Raw genomic sequence first — 19915 nt, 5'->3', positions numbered from 1 at the left:
TAAATTAATTTATCAAACTTCAAAATGGCAGATCCAAGATGGCGGCCGAAAAAAATAAATCTGTCATAACCAAGTAATAATAGGTCGACAATGAATGGTGGTGTATACTTATCTTTATCTAGCACTATTTTGGGATTATGGTCTTAATTTGTAAATGCATAATGTTAAAATGGGCTAAAAATAAAGTTATAAAAAGTCCTCATAACTTTAGAACGGATCAAGATTTTTAAAAACTAATTGCGGCATTGTAATCAGCGTAAAATTCTAGCTTGAAACAATGGGTCACAACCCTGCCTTTACATTTGAAAAAAAAATGTTGTATCCAATATGGCGGATCCAAGATGGCGGCCAAAAATGTTTACCCAGTCAAAATGAAGTACTTACTACACTACAATGATCTGACGTGGTCCGAAGATGATATCTTAAGAAATGTATAAAAAAGTAGGGGGGGAACTCATTTAAAATTCACCCTGTATATTTGACTCTGTATCATATATTCTACAAAATCCCAACCTTATCAAACAAAATTCTCATGTTCATAATACAAGGAATAAAAACCTTGCTACCATAGATTTTTTTAGACTGTCTAAAACTCTTAAAAGTCATATTGTAATCTCACTAAAAATATACAACAAGCTAATACATTTAATAACAAAATATCCTAATAAAACTTTTAAATCTAAATTCTACAAATGGCTTTTGAACAACCCTTTTTATTCTCTAAAAGAATTTTTTGAAATGCCTTTTATTAATTTTTAAGTAGAGCTAGCAAATTTATCAAATTACTGTTGGATTTATTTGTTTATGGGGTTTAATAACTTTCATTATTCTAAATGCCTCACATTTTTCTGAACAATAAGATTATTTGGTTGTAATATTAAAGTATGTATTGTAACATGTCTCCTTGTGTGTAGTATTCTTGTAAATATTGTATATTGTATTCATTAACTGACTATGCTAGTTTTAGCAGTTTTTCGGACATTGTCAATAATTTGTATAAATTCACAAGACAATAAACACATTTCATTTCATTTCATTTCATTTCATTTCATTTCAAACAAAAATAACTTTAAAAAAATAGAAATAACAAGAAAATAATAACAAGAAATTTTTTTTGTAAATATTAAATGAAGCCCTGCTCCAAATATTAAGGTTTTTACACAATTCTTTAATTCCATGCCAGTCTAATAGAAGATTTCATTTTATGAAAATCTTCTAAATCAATTGAAATTTTAGAAAAAGGAGGATAGCAGCTTTATAAACTCTCTCTACACTTGACAAAGTCCCTTAGGGGACGAAATATTGTGTGCAAATTGTTTTCTACTTGTTCTATGTACCCTACCCACACTTTCAAGGTAAGCTAGCTGCTATCCTCCTTTTTCTAAAATTTAAAATCCTGGCCTAGAGCCTTTCCTTAAACAAAACTAATTCTAAATCAATTGATTATTGATGCATTTATGATACTAGCATAAAACTGTATATTCATTTCCTTTCATGTTTCTTGTAGAGTAATTCACCAAAATACATCTTCTAACCCTTAACTAAAAATTGTTTCAAAATAATAAAAAATACAACAAGCAACAGCAAGCTAAATTTTCAAAATGTTTACTACAAAATACAGTACAGACATTAATCATTTAAAAAAATTATATCTACGTTGAAACACTGCTAGTTAAGGTCACGTTAAATTAGAATACTATTACTGGAATGTACTAACAAAATTAATTTTTGATCTCGAAAATTCTTAAAACAATAAACTTCTGACATTTTTCTTAAAGCGTGTTCCTAGCAGCATGGATTGATAGGCAAGTAAAATACTGCCGCTGCAGAAAAAATGCAGACTAAATAACAACACCAAAAAATTATCTTAAATTTATTAGATTTGTTTCCTATTTAAATAACACCATGTTAAAAAGGAGTACTTAGGTATGCTATAATTGACCAATTTTTGTTTCATGTTTTCTTGTTCATGTTTTGTGTATGTAAGGATTCATAGCTTCTTGAGTAATTTAAGTTCAAGTTCATTCATTGTCTTGATGATTAAAAGTATCACAATAAAAATGTCTTCTCCTGCATGTACAATTTAACAATGTTCATAATACGGATTGTATAATGTAGTTTAAAGGTAAAATGAGTAATATTTTGCTTGAATCCCATGAAAAATTGTATGTGGGTTTTAAAATAAAACTGAGAATAAAATTATTCGTGGTGATTGTATTGAAGATAGAAACACAATGTTTTTTTTTTATAATAATCAAAAGAAACACGATATATAAAAACATTAAATTAAATAACTTTCAGCTGTCAAGAAATTAGGATGGGAAAGTAATATAGGAAATTGTAATTAGAACTAAGAGGAAATAAAATTGTAAATATATTGAAATCAATTTGGAATATAAATAAGGAAAAGTGATGAACTAGTATGCAAAAACGTTTGTACCAAATTTGATCAAAATTGTATATGATTTTGCTAAAGTTATCATGTAAATGGTCAAATTATGAACGGATGGGGTTTATAATATTTTGCTTGAATCCCATGAAAAATTGTATGTGGGTTTTAAAATAAAACTGAGAATAAAATTATTCGTGGTGATTGTATTGAAGATAGAAACACGATGTTTTTTTTTTAATAATCAAAAGTATGATATATAAAAACATTAAATTAAATAACTTTCAGCTGTCAAGAAATTAGGATGGGAAAGTAATATAGGAAATTGTAATTAGAACTAAGAGGAAATAAAATTGTAAATATATTGAAATCAATTTGGAATAAAAATAAGGAAAAGTGATGAACTAGTATGCAAAAACGTTTGTACCAAATTTGATCAAAATTGTATATGATTTTGCTTAAGTTATCATGTAAATGGTCAAATTATGAACGGATGGGGTTTTTGGCCTCTGGAGACATCAAAACGAAAAAGCAAAGCGGTCCTGGCTGGGTCTAGGTCTTACTATGAGACCTACGGTAATAGCTTATTCTCTATATGGGAAATTCGCTATAACAATTCAATAAAAATTAAACACTTCATTATGTCGTGGATCAACTAGTAGGTAGTCTACCAATGTCACCTTATTTATTTCTAATGACTTCATTAAATAACAGCAATATCAACCTTACAATATTCAACTATGCTTAGATAAACAGTTAATTTTAAAATTAAATGTATAAGTTATATAAATAACAAAAGTATCACAAAATACGAATACTGAACTATGTACAGGGCATTTAAAACACCATAAATAATATTTAAAAAAATAAATTGTACAGATATAAAATTATTCATTGGAATGTAACACTTATCAAGTTCTTTGAGAGATTGTTGACAGGCCCTTGATTGGCTTAAAGTGTAGAACCAGGTCAGCTGAGGTTTTCCAGATGAACTGTCGAACCGTCCTCAAGTCCATGTTAGGATCCAATACCTGAAAAAATGTTTATGAATTTTTATAACGATGGAATACAAAGCGATATAAATATGGTGTGAAGCTCTGACCAAAATCTCTCCTAGCTGAAAATTGAGTGTAAACAATAGTTAAGAGGACTGATACTGATTGAATACAATAATTTATTTCACATTCTCACACCTGATCATTGCACAGCAATTCCACTTTCTCCTCGGCCAAAGATCCGTTGTCCTGGTCCTCCATTCCAGGGGACACTGCCACGGAGCCTGAGTCCGATCCAAGCACCTTCTCATACACATGCTCGGCCACCTTGTGCATCTGTATGAAGTCGTTTGCTATCAGTCTGTCTCTGTAACAAGGTATCCAATGTTAAAAACACTGCGAGGTTGTTTATCACATAATAAATTGACTACATTGTGGAGTCCTACTATTCTAATTTGACTGTGATCGAAACCTATAATTATAATAAATTACCATCACTATTGCGGATGATAATCACCGTTTTGCCGCAACTGCGGGAGATGTCTTTCCGACCGCGTGACTTGATTCTTCATGGTTTCGCCGTGTTTTTCGATTTCATCTTGACTGCAGAAGATCTTCACAATTTGGCCATATTCACGAATATTCCGTGTAACCTCAGAAGATTTTTACAATATCGCAATGACTGTGCCAAACCTTTTTTGCGAGCTGGAGACAATGATTATGTCTCTTTGACCAAGGTAAATGTTTTCGTTTCCTCCAAGACTGCGGGTGTTGTTTTGGATTTCATATTAGCTTCAACTGCTATCAGGTTTAAAAACAAAAATGTAAACCCCATTGACACCTTCACTAGTTGAGATTAATCAAGTTTTAGACACAAGAACATGGATATGGTCAGCATATCAAACTATGCTGGTAACAAATTTGATCTTCGGCATTCCCCCCAAAAAAATTAAAATTTCAGTTGACGCAGAAAGGACTAAGCAAGAGACAGACCCTCGTCACCCTTTACACGGCCACCAACCTGCAGAGCGACGGCTTCAGTCCAGAAAGAGCTTTTTATCACGGACACGAGTCCTGTTGGATCACTCTCAGGCAATTGGGTGGCAAGGTGGGAGGCCACGTTGACTAACCCTCCCATACCAGCCAGGGAGGAACTGGCTCCTGGTGGAGGCCTGCATTACATGGTGTGGAAGACCCTAAATCGAATCAGGGTCGAGGTACCAAAATGCAAGACAAACATGCAGAAATGGGGTCTCTTACCAGACGAAGAAAACATCTTGTGTGCGTGTGGTGCTGTTCAGGATCCTGGCCATCTGCTGATCTGTCCACGCCTAGACCAGTCTTGCGCATTAGATGATCTTTTACAAGCGAATGACAAAGCCATATCGGTAGCTAATTTTTGGAAAAGCTAAGTCTGATTTCCGGACACGGAAAGTAAGTAAGTATTTCTTTAAAAGTGTTTGATTTTTTTTTTGCACGAAATTCTCCTAGCGTAGGTATTGACATAAAATTGAACAAAGACAGTTAAATTTGAATTTTAATGTCACGAACCATTTGGCCCTCAACCTTCTAGACAACAGTCAACATGTCTACAGACTAAGAAGAGAAAATGTTTTAGATTTTCCAACTCAATTTGTACAGCAGCTCTGAAGTTTCTTTTCTTTCCTATTTTTGTTAGTGCTAAAGCTGTTTAGCTGCTAACTCATGTTTTCAAATTTTTATTTTATTTCTATAAATGTCATCATATTTACTTATTGTTGGGGACCAAGCAGGTTTTTAAATCCCTAGGGCCGCAAAATCAGCAGCCCGCTTACTTACTTATAAAAACATGAATTAATATTAAATACACAATCAATATCCATAGCATTGCAATAGAATTGTTTTATTGTCACCACTACCTAGCAACTATTTAATTTATTATTATTTTTGCTGATTCATCAAATTATTTCTTTGCATAACCTTAAAGTTGTAGTTGTATTGACTATCAGTGTGCATTATTATTGTGGTGAATAGTGGTAATAGGGTATAGTGTGGTGAAAAATAGCGTTTGTACCAAGGACCAAAATGGTTTTGCAGCTCTCGGATCGTTTTAAGTTCTCGACTTCGTCTCGAACTTAAAAACTATCTCAAGCCGGCCAAACCTCATTTTCAGCCCTAGGTACGAAATATATGTTATGACTAATTTGACGTGCCAATGTATTTGTATGGAATATTAAATGGAAAATAAAAATTTCATTCTAATTATACTATTATAGCATGCAATCGTAATATTATGCTCTTCCAATATGAAAATCAAAATAGATCTCAAACAGATTGCTCTATGCCTTCACAATTTTGTTAACTAAAATAGAATATAGCCTTTTAAGCTGACAGTGACACAACTTTATTTGAGCAGAGATTGTGTTTAAAGATACAACAAAGCAAAGTACGATAACTACTGAAAATTTGCGGTTTAACAAATAATTAACATACCTCTTGGAATTCTTGGCTCCAGCAGAAGGCAATGGTATGAGATAGAAAGGTATTTTGTTGAACTTTGGCATGTTCTTCTCCACTATGATGTCCACTACCCATGAAGGTACAGTCTCATTCAGCAGTACAGTCTCAGTTTCACCCCCGGCATCTCTCACCAACAGACGATACAAAGTTCTTCCCCCCACCTCACTGGAAAATTTAAAAACATATCAGAGCTGTAAACATTTATACCATTGAGTTTACACTTGATGTAATTTAAATTGTATGATACTTCAACCACCAGTAAGCAGATAGGAACATTCAAGTAAAAAACAGTAATTAAAATTTGTAAGGAATTTCTGGTGAATGCGAATACGAAAAATTCAAAGTGAAAACCATAAACTATGAAGCAAGTAAAAGTGCAAAAGAACATCTAAGATGCTTGATAGCTGATTAGCTGAGAGCTTAAACAATTAAAAGGTTGCTGGATTGATCCTGAACAAATCAGTAGGTTTTTCATGACTTGTAACTGCACCCTGATCATTGCGCTTAAAAATAATTTATCCTGGCTAATAAAACAGCTGATCTTGGTTAGTATTGATCAGTAACAAAGATACACAGATCATCTTTCTTCATCCACCCTGCATTCATGTCAGGCATGTTTCTGTTAAACTTTTTTTCTCAGCTCGTGTGCATCTGCCCGTAGGGAAGATCTACGTATACTGTTAGAAAGATATTTTCCTGTAGGTGTACAGAATCCCTTTATAAATTAAAATAAGCTCAAAAATAAGCACAAAAAATAAATTTAAAATTAAAAAGAAATAACATAGGCCTTATGGGTTGCCATGCTGGTGACGAAATATAAACAGAAAATCAAAACTAATGGAAGAAATTCCAATCACATGTTTTATTTACAGCGTGGGGTGAAAATACAGAAGTCTTTACACTCGATATTTTTGGTTCAGTTTTCAACCAAAGAATTGGTTAATTGATGGACTGGGTTAATTTAAATCCCCATAGCCTGTTTATACTGGAGTTTGAAATGTCCATGTTATTCTCAAAGCCATTAAGTAATATTTTACAACATTGGTATCCATAGTAATTAGTGACAGATTACAGATTTTTAAATTATAAGTATAAATTTGGTACTATTATACGTTAAAATCTTAAAACAGTGTTACTCAGTTATAGATAAATTTAAAGATTATTATGTGACCTCATATAGCACAAAGAATTAAATGTGTTTTGTTGTACGGTATCCTATTATACACAATGGATTAGTCACCTAAAAATCAATGGCGTGTGGCCAGGAACTTTGAAGTACTCGTTTCCAAACTTGGACTGCTGAGGCATGTTGTGGGCATCGCCTGATATCTCAGTCTCTTCATCAACATGCACTGTTGTCCACCAATTCTCCAACAAGGCTTTCAATAATAGGTTTCCATAGTTGACTGAAATTCAGAAATTCTCTTTTGTACATTAGTCAACACAGTCATGTACTTTTTATAGAAATAACAATTACAAAGAGGAGGGGGCCCCGTGCGCATCGTACATTATTAGTTTTTTGTTTTTTTGTCCTAGGACGCTAGGCACGAGCCTTGGATTGTTTTTCACATTATTTCAGGCTAGACTTAGGGGTTGTGGCATTATCAATTGGTTGATGATAAAATCCATTGGTGATTTCAACCCAGGCCCCCAGGCACTGAAGCCCTGTTCTATAACCACTAGACCAGCTCGCTCCCCAACATCTTGCAATATAGTAGGCGAGTAAAAAAAAAAAACAATTTAGCCACGGGTAAAAAAAGGATGTTTGAGAGAAAAACCCTTATTGTATAAAGTATATAGATTAAAATCTAAAATTATACCAAACAGCTTGAAATTTTATAGGAATATTAAAGTATCAAAAATAAAATTGCATTGACTTACCTTTTTGGTCAACCATTTCATTGGGAGCAAGACCAGCTTCTTTTGACGAGACCCAGGCAGAGAAGCAGTCGTTTTCATCTTGTCCCAAATGAATTGTAAGCATCTGATTCAAACAATTAGTCTTAGAAAAAAAATATGTGCTGGCTTGTGCCAGCACATATTTTGTGGTTAGCCTTTTAACCATAACTTATTTTCTTGTGAAAATAAGTTATGGTTAAAAGGCTAACCAAAAGTAATAACTAAAAAGACTGGGTACGGTATAGATTACTGTTAGTATTGACCCTTGTTGAGATGGACTATAAATTTATTATCATTTAGAGACCGCCAAATGAACTATAAATGTATGATTTTACTAATGAAGTCTCTTTGTTGAACATTCTCATTTCAGTCACTTGCAATGAATGTATTTCTCAATTAAAAATAAAATATTATCCAGACCTTTACCATTACAAAATTAAATTTGTGATAAATGAAAAAAATAATCATCCAAAATAAAATGCAATTTTATGAGTTGTGCGTTGCTTTTGGTAAAATGTATTCTCAATGATCAAACTGTTTAAGAACTCCTTAAACTAGAGACGTTGAACTTAAGCTAAATCTGGTAGGTATCACTAGAATACAACATTCACATTACAGTACATTAAAAAAGTAGTAAAACTTACCCCAGTTTTGAGGTCTACATTAAACCAGTTTGGAACGTACACCATTTTGAATCTTGCTTTAACCTCTTCATCAAAATTTACTTGTCCCAAATCTTCAACCTTGCAAGCCTGTAATTAAAAAACATTTTTTTTAAAATTACTTATAATATAAGATTAAACAATTTCATCAATACCATAAAATGTTCATTATGAACAGAAAAAGCTTTATGAATAAATAAACTATTGGTAACATTTAGAGTCTTATCCAACTATTTATATTTGTAATTTCAAAGCCTTACTTAAGGATAATCTACTCCTCATTGAAACAATCTCATGATATTGTTTTTGGGATAGTTTTGCCCACTACGGTATTCATAATCAAATCAGAGGTCGCCTTGTTTTGGTTTTTCGCTCTCACAAATTAAAAATTAAAACAAAAAACCCCATCATAATGGGATAATATTTTCTTGGTACCTGACCATAGTCGACCATGATCTGCCTAAAAAAGAAATACAAAAAATTGGTCGAGGTTTGTTAAGATTATGATTTTTGAAAGATTATGTGATAAACAGACCAGTTATACTCTCAATACAAATTTGTTACTTGCTGTTCCATCTATGAAATAAGTTAATAGTTCGTATTATGTTTATTTACTAAATCTATCAAATAATTCATAACTAGTTACTTAGTACTACTATTATTCTGTTATGTAACTCTGGGTTATATTTTACTGCATCATTTTGCTTAGTTAAACAAATACTTAACGCCTACCGGTACTATATTTTATTAATTGATATTGATATATTTATTTTATGATAGAAAATTAAATTTACCTTTAAAACATCAAAGATGGCCACGTTGTTTTCTGTATCCTGTGTCAGTATGTGCCTCTTGTCATTCAAGATGTGGAACCTGCGTATCGCTGGACCTCCTTTGATGGTCATATCTGGCTTTGCGTTGATGGGTGTGACTCCGTTCATGCAATCACTCTCGTCCCCCGAGCCCACCCCACCATCAGAGATCCAGTCCCTCTTAGGTACCGCCTGCAAATCACAACAAGACGTCTCATTTTCAAATACCCTTGGTTTTATATCACCTCTAATCACATGTTATTGCAAACCGCTATAAGAAGACAAGCTTGATTACAAGTATTAATTGATAATCCTCATGAGAAACTTGCTATCCGGGTTCTACACAGTAAATTTCAATAATCTGGATGTATACTAGTCCAATAATCCAATCTAATAACTGATTTTTACTATATATAGCTGTTTTTCAGGTCACTGTTGAATTGTAAGGTTAATTCAAGTTTAGAAGTGGCTAGTTTTTCAGCTGTCTAACCTAAGAGTTTGAATGATTGAGTATCAAGTCAGGAAATCGAGCAGGGCTTTTATTATTTTCTTTCTTAAAACGTGTCCTCTCCCATTGCAAACGCTAAGCACGAGTATAACTGCAATATGCATTTCATACTTATACGCCAACCCTGTACGAAGGACGGGTACTCTACTAGTATAAAATATATTTCAATATAAAAATAGTTCAATATTGAATCAGTTTACTTACCGGTACTCTTATCACTAGGCAGTATACTCTGATTTTAGCAAATTAGCAATTTCTTTGTTAAGTATCAAGAAATATGTTTACAGATTAAATAATACTAACAATAAAATCAAAGAAAGTGAACACCAGATCTTCAGCTTTATTTAATACTTTCACGAATCATTAAAAAAAATTGCTTTCACTTGTATTTTAAACCTACAAAAGAATACTTCTTTTTAAAAGTTACCCAGTAGTTGATGGTAGATTCTGACGTAGCTACCCAAACCCCACTAAAGTCAGGTGGGGCAGCCATCTTGAGGATCGGAGCGCTCTCTTCACAGATGCAAATTGACTGTTTGTTTAGGTTCCGTAAGTCTGTCATGAGTACCTTCCGATCCCTACCTCCAGATATCACATGGGTGAAGTTTTCCGTTGCCTGATAAATAATTCATACATGGTTAGGGGGGAAAAGTCCATACAGTTTAATGAGTTTTTTTATGTTTGTAGAAAGAGGGAGAATTAAGGAGGCCTACCTTAGCTTAAATGAGAACATCAGAGTACTGGGACTTATTGGTCCACAAAATTCACTACAACACTGAAATTTTGTTCTAGTGTAGAAAAGAATACCTAGCATACTAAAATACTGATCATTGAAAAGTAAATGCACAAAAGTAGGTAGTTAGAATAAAGAGTATAAAGTATAATTACAAATATTTCTAATGAAGTATAATCATTGAATGGTTGAATCTTGAATCAAAATCATCACCCTTCTCCATAGTGTTAAATTTGGTAACACTTAGAGGCTGTCAGTAAACCCTATGTTCACTTTTGGGTTTCAAAGATTATTCATAGATTGATTTAAGCAAAAATTCCCAATTTAGGTGCAATTCACAAAGAGTTCAACAATCCTGTCATACCTAACACTCTACTAAACTATATCACAGACAGATGGCTTATTAGTTGTAAATCTCCCTTTACTGAGACAGGATATTACCCCTCTCCTGGCTAGGGAGAAAATGCCTTGGACTATTCAGTCATTGATCAAACTTAACGATCGACTAACTACAATGGTCTCCCAAAATCCTTGGCATACTAGCATTATACTAGTTATAAGCTCCAAAGTAGCAGTACAAGCCAGGAACTGTACGACTTGCAGCTGTTTTATTTAGTTAAATGCTCAAATGGATGGTTATAATTTAAAGGAAACCCAAGCGGCTGGTTAGGAATTATTTTGAAAAGGGACAGCATTAGCTGAAAAATTGAGCCAAGAGCTTATATATATATATATACACACAATTAAAAGACCACAATTACCCTAGGTACATAAGTTCTTAAACAAGTAAATTGACAAAAAATACTACATTTTTCTCTTCAATCTCTTCTCTGAACAAGTCCCTGTTGTGTGTTGTGATCATTTTTATCTGAGTATCTTAGCCCCTGAACTCTAATTTTCTCAAGTGAGCTCGTTGAACTCAAGCCCTACCCAAACTAGTTCATAGACGTGAGTAACAGGTAGGTTGGGTTTATTATTGACCCATAAATCAATATAACTTAAACTGTTAACAGCACAACAACATATTCCTTTATTCAACAAATCTTGATCGTCCTTACCAGCAAAGCCCAGACGCCCTCGGAATGTATTCTGAAGGTGTGAACACACTGCTGCTGGCCGAGCGACCACAGCTTGATAGTTCCGTCTGAACTGCCTGACAAACACTGAGTTCCGTCTCTGTTCACTACCAGGGCCTTCACGTTGTCTGCGTGTCCTGAAAATCAACAACTTGCATTGTAAATACAAATGTATAAAGTTTGTTTAAAACTTGTAATTTGTAAACAAATTTCTTATATATTATATTTATAATACCTTGCCGATGCCATTAGCTTGAGCATTTAATTTATAAATCGATCAAAAGTAATAGGTGTAAGTAATAGACCTAAAGAGGTTTTTGATAGTGCCTGTTATGATTGATAACTGATTACTTACCGATGAGTTTCATGAGTTTGTTGCAAGACCGTGGGTCCCAAACCCTCAAAACTTTCTCTGTACTTCCACTGATAATCACAGTACCAGGAGGGTTCATTGCTAGGCTGTAAATGGAGTTTTTACTTCCATTCAAAGAAGATGCTGAAAATTAAGCAAAAATGTTTACATTTACTACAGTTTAATTGAAAAATTTCCAAAACATGGAAGTATCACATAGAAGAAATGTTTATCAACATGTTTCAAAGGGTTATACATTTTTAGAGTTTTTTTTGTGATGTTACTTAAAGTGTGCAATGTCAGAAGTTCTAGTTACATTACTATCAGTACCTGGGGACCGAGCTTTGCTCAGGGAAAATCATTTGTTTACTCTGAAAGCAGTCTTAGTGTTGCAGATACATTAATCCATTCCCAAACTCCACACTGCTCGCCTTACTACTTCCTTCACCACTCACTCCCTACGTTGTGGACCTGTTTTCATCTCTTTCCACAGCATTTTAGTATTTTAGATACATTAATCTAATTGCCACAACCTAACCTAATCGCCCCAGCTTGTGAAAATTGGTCAGTATAATAAGTAACTTTTCAGGATTGTCCTGTAGATAATAGAAGTACACTAACGACATTTTTGAAAAATGAAATTTTACATCATCAATTAAACAACCTTTGAGTTTCTAATCAATAATACTAGGTGAGTAATTGTATAATGTTATCAATCATAGAGTAAGTAAAGTACAAATCTGGAAACAATGCATTTGAATATAAAAGTGAACAACTTACTAGTAACAGTGTTATTGCTGGCAGTGAGTGCCGTAAGAGTGTTAACGTCCCAGAGGAAGATTGCACGGTCGAGGCCAGCAGACGCAACTTGTTCCCTGTCCCGAGCGTACGCCAGCGCTCGCACGTAGTCCTTGTGTGTACGTAACGTTGACATGCAGAAGCCCTTGTGAGCGTTCCACACTTTCACAGTTGTGTCTGAACTAGCTGATATCACTGTAAAAGTATTAAATGGACGTGATTGAGCCATGCGAACGAGCTCATCTTGAAAATGAACGAGCATCTGACATAAAACCACATTAGGACAGGACGACGTCTGTCGGGCCAGCTAGTAACAATATAAATCCAACTCATAATCGAAAGGAAGAGATGAAAATTTAGAAATTGGTTACTAACAATTTATGACCAAAAAAATCCTCATATTTGTAACAAAGACATACTGTAATCAAATCTTAAGAGTAATGAGCATGCACAATCTAGCTTATTTTTTTATTATTTACGGGTTAACAATCATGAAGAAGCTTTACTATGATTCAAGATGAATTCAAGATTAAAATATCTTTATTAATTTTTTTATACATGCGTACATAGAATGGCGTCAATCCCAACAATGGCGTGTTACCGTATGTTTGGTTGTATAAGTAGCAGACGAATTATTGTTTATGATTAGATCTTTTATTTGGTTAAACGAGGGTTTAAATGAATGTTATAACAAAAGAAACAAATTGTAAACAAACCCAACCTACAGTGCACCAGACAAAACTAACAATAAATTTGGCTACAGCTGTTCCATAAGCACTAATAAGGGTCATATTACCTGGCTTCAGCGATACTAAGCGATTAGTTTTATACATGCTAGAACTCTGTAAAACGTACAGTTTTTCCCGCCGCAACATAGAACGATGTCGTTGACCCAGTCCGTGTGATGCTCCATGGACTGGATGTACGGATCCTTGGGTTGTTTGCAGTTCCACGTGCGGATGATGCTGTCTCGACCCGCTGAGTATAGCCTCTGCAATGTCGGATCATACTGGAGCGAGTTCACTCCTGCACGGTGTTGTTTTTCTACTTCATCCCGAATAACAAAAGATACCTGCGGTCAATGAGTAAACAATGCATCAGAAGAGATTGCCGCTTTACAATAATTTATAATTTCAATGATTGATACTTTAAGCCTGAGCCAAAGTATTGCAAAAGACCTGTTTTTCTTCTTTTTAAATTAGCATGGAGGAGGACACACATTTTTCTGTTTTGGTTTTATTTTGTTAAAATATGGATATATTGTTATACTGTTAAATATCACAAACCTTTAATGCACATAATTGTATAATGTAATTTAATTTTCCTTAAGTCCATAATGAATTTTAGTACGTCCAAGATGAATTTTAGCATGTCCAAAATAAATTTTAGTACGTTCAAGATAAACTTTAGTACTTCCAAGATAAATTTGAAAATCATATGGTTCAACTCAACTGTTCCAGGTTTTGTTGTAGCCTAATCTTGTTTGTCATTCCATGTTCTTGTTGTTATGTGTAAGTTTGTTTTTGTCCTTTGAATATTTAACAAATAAGTAGGGCCTATTGTAATATCTCTGTTACAAAATTATGTAAAAATGGTAAATCCGTGTAGATAAATAAATAAAATAAAAGACATATCATATTGAACTACAAATGTAAGTCATAAAAAACAGCATAACCTTTAATACCTCTGCCGCAGCAAACCTGCAGACTATACAAATTTCCAATTACCTCTCCACTAAAATGTGTCCTTTATATTATTAGATTTATTAGTATTATAGTATTTAAGTATTTCATATTTAAATAACATTAATTTTAATGAGTAGGCCTACTTAGATTTGATACCTAGGGAAGGTAGGCCAAACCAGGTGTTTTTCTATTCAAATGTTGATAGCAAAGTATGAGAAAAAACAAATAAATTGCCAAAATTTTATTAAAATTTATCCATAAACAAGCAAAATAGAGTTGATTTATTCTCAATAAAAATAACAGGAATTTAAATTTTTTTATTTGCTCTGTAACCTACGGTAATAGCTTTTCCCTAAATGGGAAATTCGCTAAAATAACTTTAGGGAGAGAAATTAAAAAAATTTTGAATGGGTCAAATGGGTCGAAAAAATGCTTAGGCCTAACCCTTTCCATTCCAGAAGTGCAAACCAGATGACCTAGAAAGCAAAAATTTGTAAAATCAAAATAAATAATTAATTTAAATTTCTTGCCCTTTTCTTAAATACCGGTAACTAAACAATTAACATAAAGTAACAAACTCTTTATTTATATCCATTATCTGAGGTCACAGCGCTTATGCAGAGGGCCATCATTGAACGAACTAGAATTAAGATGGTTCCCGCCAGAGAGTTGGCGGGAATTACCAGTCCTGATAAGATAAAGAAAACACTCTCTACTAATGGTTTAGCCACACCATTTCTACAGTGTGTAGAATACCTAGGCTACATTGACATGCTTTGTAGAAATCCAGGAGAAAACTTTAACTAATATTTAATTTAATGTAATTTGACGTTATTTTATACTTTAAGATTTTGTAAATCAAAAGTGCTCCCTCTTCCGATCAGCATCATCTACAAACATGTAGTATCCATCCGTCAGGATGTGAAAACGGGATTGAGACTGATGAGACAGAAATGAGATTTTACCTGGACTTTCTTGCGACCAGACTGACCACCAGACTTGTGTGTTGTCATCATTCTGATCTTTCATTGGCAGCTCTAAAACTAAACATAAAATATAAGTTAGTCAACATTTTAGTAAAAAAAGTGCCAAATTTCCTTTTGTTTTGGAAAACGAAAAGGAAAAAAATTAAATTTTACAGACCTATGCTAAGCCTGGCTAACAGTCACTAAGCTGTGACAGAGACTGATAGGGGAAGGTGTTGTACCATGGACCTATTTTACCTTTTTATTTTCTTATTTTGATATGACACTTTAAAACACAATAAATGTTAGGGAAAAGTAATCATTGTTCTTTAACACAATACATATATTTTATTTAACCCTTTATTTGAACCCAAAACAAATATTTTCAATTATTAAACAATTATTAACATTAGGACCAAGGTACAATACCTACGTTGTACCTCGGACCTACATATGTTGTACCTTGGACCACTGATTTTAAAGTAGAGGAAATAAATGTAGAAAACCATTTAAATGTTATAAAATTAATAATCAGTTTTTATTTGATAAAATATAAAAACAACTTACCCTTACAATACATATTTTAACCATATTATGTAAGAAATTTACTTAAGTTCACTTATAGCCTAGTTAAGGCCTGAGACGTCAAATATTCGTCTAACTGTCTTGGGGGCTGTCCTGTTCGTTTATAGCAAATTAAATTACAAATGCCTATAGTAGCCTAAACCTTTTTAACCAAATTTCTTTTTTTAGTAGTCTGCTTTTAGTAGCCTAAGCTACCAAAGCTTATAGCTGTGTGCTATGGATGGTTTGGTTGTCCATGGTACAACCTATGAACTAGGTCCAAGGTACAACACCTGGCCACAGGGCCGATTTACCAAATAGGCACGGTAGGCACGTGCCTAGGGCGCGAGGCAATTGGCTTTTATGGGGGGCGCCAAAAAATTGGGAAATAAAAAAAATTGGTAGTTGTATTTGCATGATCGCAGTAAACTTCCAAAAATCCCTCCCTGCCGTATAGAAATCGTAACCGACTCCCGCAATTGAGGCAAAATTCTGACTATTTTTCACGGTCGTGTATACATAATTATTGCCTTCCATGATCGCGGCAATATATGAACATTTCCCGCGGTCGTGAGGAGACAATTATCGTGTACCGCGAATGAGGCAAAATTCTGATTACCCTACGCAGCCGTGAAGACATCATTAATTGTACCCCGCGGTCGTTTGTTTATAGCAATTGCCTCCCGCGATTGAGGCAAAATGGTAATCATTTCCTGCCATCTTGTGGCAATCATCATCGTCTTCTGCGATCGCGGCAAAATTTTTGCTGTTTCCTGCGTTCGTGTGGACATCATCATCGCCTTCCGTTATCGCGACAATATTCTGATCATCCCTCGTGGCTCTGTAGATATTCAATTCAAATCAATTCAATCACCATCGTCTTCTTCGATCGCGGAAAATTCTGATAATCCCTCGTTGCCGTGTGTAGACATATTGTCGTCTCACGCGGTCACGGAAACGTAACTATTGTCATTCGCAATGGCGGTAAATTGAAAATTCCAGGTGCATATACAAAATTCACGCATATTTCCTGGTTCAAAAAAACTCAAGCATAATTCACGGATTCCCAGTTTTCCTGGTCGGTGGACACCCTGTATATATATATATATATATATATAGCAAAGGGGCGCTACTATATAGTTGTGCCTAGGGCGCTGACAGGGTCAAAAACGGGCCTGCCTGGCCATTTTGTAAAAACTTGGTTCTAGACTATTCTAGGTAAGGATTAACATGGTGTGAATCATATGAAACTGTAGCTGAGTTGTTGGTTTATAGCACCAAATTGCAAGCTGAGAAACAATCATTAAATCTAACATAATAAAAGAAAATTAAAAGTTGCATACACTTACTTTTACCTTATAAAAAATTGTTACAGTTTTCCTGTCAACAGGACACATACAATTCCAACTTTAACACATCAGGATAGACCTCTGGTAGCAAAAGCATTAACTAATGGTACAAGTTCTTCCTTTACTTAACAGATAGGCCTAGTGCTAAAATGAGTATAGGTCCAAAGTACAACACCTTCCCTACTCAGAGGGAGGGAGATGACCGAATGTTTAACAGTGATTAAAATAATGACAACCAGTATTACAATAAAAAATTCAGGAGGAAATTGATTTTAACCTAACATTTAACTAAGTATCAAAAACAAGTTGTTCAACTGACATAGGCCTAAAGGCCTACCTTACCAACCTAACCTGAATTGTGAGTTATAGCATAGAAAAATAGAATAAATATAGACTGTCAAAGGAAGGTTCCGGCGCCCACCGCTAGGAGTGCCGTGTAGTTACGACGCACACTGCTGCAGGCGAGAAGCGCAGGAGCCGTTTGCGACCAGCAGACGCTGCAGCGATGTGCGCCGTAACTAGACAGCAAACCTAGCAGTGGACGCCAGAACTTATGCTGACTGCAGCACAGCTGACGGTCTATATTTATTCTATTTGTCTATGGTTATAGGCAGGCCTACTGCTTCAGGATGTTATATGATCCATTTTAGTTTCTTTGCATTTTTCTAAAGACACACTTTAGCTTAATCTCCAGCATAATGTTTAGTGTTGACCGTACATGTTGAATTGTAAGAATTGATAGGTATAGATATCCCAAGAACAAAACAACCTGCGCAGAAACGAAAAGATCACGTGGTTCGCGCAGGTAGGTGTGGCGTAGCATTCAAACCTGCGCGGCTCGAAACGGCCCAGGGTTCTTTTGTTTCTGGTATTACTATAGGTTACTGTTTGCTCTCTTCATAGCTCCCCCTCTCCACTGCCTTGTCATCAGGATACACTAAGTTATTACAACTAAGCTTCCAGCTTTGTTTTGTTTATAGTAAGCTAAGTATTAATAACACTCATCCCAACGTTGCTTTTACCAATAAGTTGTTCAAAATTTAGTAAGTTAGAATTCCGGGCATTTTTTAGATATCCCAATCAAGACTCGGTTCCAGGTAATTACGAGAATTGACTTATGGCCAAATTAGTCGGCTAAAATGACTACAGTTGAGTTGGCAACGCTATCTGCTTCCCATTGGAGCGACGAAATTGTGCATTAAGTTATGTCTCCATTGTAAACTTAGCCTAAGTTAGATTTGAGTTGGTTTGGCTGTTTCCAAAAATGTAAGTGAAACCTATGTGGATTTCGGCTTCAGTATACAAAATACAGCAATAAAACACTATACTCTTTACTTATCTTTATCTAAAATCAATTAAAACAACTAGGCCTAGTAATAGGTTACTTAGCATGGAAGTTAATATAAAAATTATTTTCAAATGCCTACTTACCTACTACAATATCATTATCGGTGTAGACTAGGCTCTCCGCTCTAGTGAAGTTAGGTTCAAACTCAAGCTATAACAACGAAATGTGCACAAATTACAAACCAATAGTATTATTATAGCCTCTTTTGGGTTAGGTATAACTTCAACAACATCCCCTAGATCAAAATGTTTTTCTATTTTGATTTTGATTATAGGACCAGACGACAAGACAAGTACTGTACTACCTAACCTAAAACTTGTTGTCGTTCGTTATTCTTATTTATTTTGACATGATCAGACGACAGACTATACTATCACAAGTGAGATAATAATCATTGATTATCAGTGATTACGGCCAAAAAATGTATAAAATTAACAATTTACTAAAGAAACAGTGATCTATTAGCTTTGACTATAGTATCCAATAGTCAATGCTATTAGCAAACAGATATTAACTTAATATTAGTGGCGAATGGTACACAAACGAAACGATCAAATAATATCATAGATAAAACCATAGATAAAACATATCTATGATAAAACATAGTCCCTTAGTAGATTTCCCATCCTTATGGAACAGCTGAAGCCAATTTTATTGTTAGTTCTGTCCGGTTTTCTGCAGATGTATGTTTTGTTTACAATTTGTTTCTTGTTATTTCAAACCTCGTTTAACGAAATAAACCCCTCTAATCATAAACAATAACTCGTACACTACTTAAATACTTGAGGTCTTCATCCTTGACCGACAATGTCGGATAGATTGCGTCAACGCATATGAGTTTGTCAATAAGAAACATATATTTACAATTTAATACAATATTTACATTTTACTGTGGCATGGCGGATATATTTTAGCTAGGATCTAAAAAGAGGCTCCTCAATGAGTTCTCCCAATGAATACAATGGCCTATCCACTAGGGCTCCATGAACAACCTTTTTAAATTTCGGTAGTTCCAATTTACGCACTCGAACTGGCAGGGTATTGAAAACCTTTACTGTATTGCAGAGCGGGGATAACTTTTTAGGGTGCGACTCAAGCGACAGCGTGGCATATCCAGGTCTTGTGCTCTTCTTGTGTTGTAGCTGTGCTGATATTCCCTTTTAGAATATTCTCCTTCGCGTTCTTTTAGGAGGATAAGTATGTCATAAACGTATTGATTGTAGATGGTAAGTATCTGCTGATCTTTGGAAATAGGCCGGCAATGGCAATGCTCAGTGTATT

At 34.4% G+C, this 19915-nt stretch overlaps 1 protein-coding gene across 1 annotated transcript; it reads right to left on the bottom strand.

Moving 5' to 3' along the window:
- Positions 1-2693: 2693 nt before the first annotated feature.
- On the bottom strand, positions 2694-18892 carry LOC128990050 (WD repeat-containing protein 48-like). Its single transcript, XM_054412277.1, has 14 exons — positions 18718-18892; positions 15374-15451; positions 13579-13795; positions 12706-12918; positions 11929-12069; positions 11556-11710; positions 10192-10380; positions 9239-9448; positions 8427-8534; positions 7765-7867; positions 7124-7289; positions 5857-6048; positions 3583-3751; positions 2694-3420 (listed from the first exon to the last, which is right to left on the bottom strand). The coding sequence occupies exons 2-14, from the start codon at positions 15422-15424 to the stop codon at positions 3301-3303; spliced, it is 2034 nt and encodes a 677-aa protein (XP_054268252.1). The 5' UTR covers positions 15425-15451; positions 18718-18892; the 3' UTR covers positions 2694-3300.
- Positions 18893-19915: the final 1023 nt, after the last annotated feature.

This window comes from Macrosteles quadrilineatus, unplaced genomic scaffold (genome assembly GCF_028750875.1).
Source record: "Macrosteles quadrilineatus isolate MER2022 unplaced genomic scaffold, UCM_ALF_1.0 Scaffold_3__2_contigs__length_128488019, whole genome shotgun sequence".
NCBI lineage: Eukaryota > Metazoa > Arthropoda > Insecta > Hemiptera > Cicadellidae > Macrosteles > Macrosteles quadrilineatus.
The sequence above is the reverse complement of the archived record's forward strand: the minus strand, read 5'-3'. Positions and strand labels throughout refer to the sequence as shown.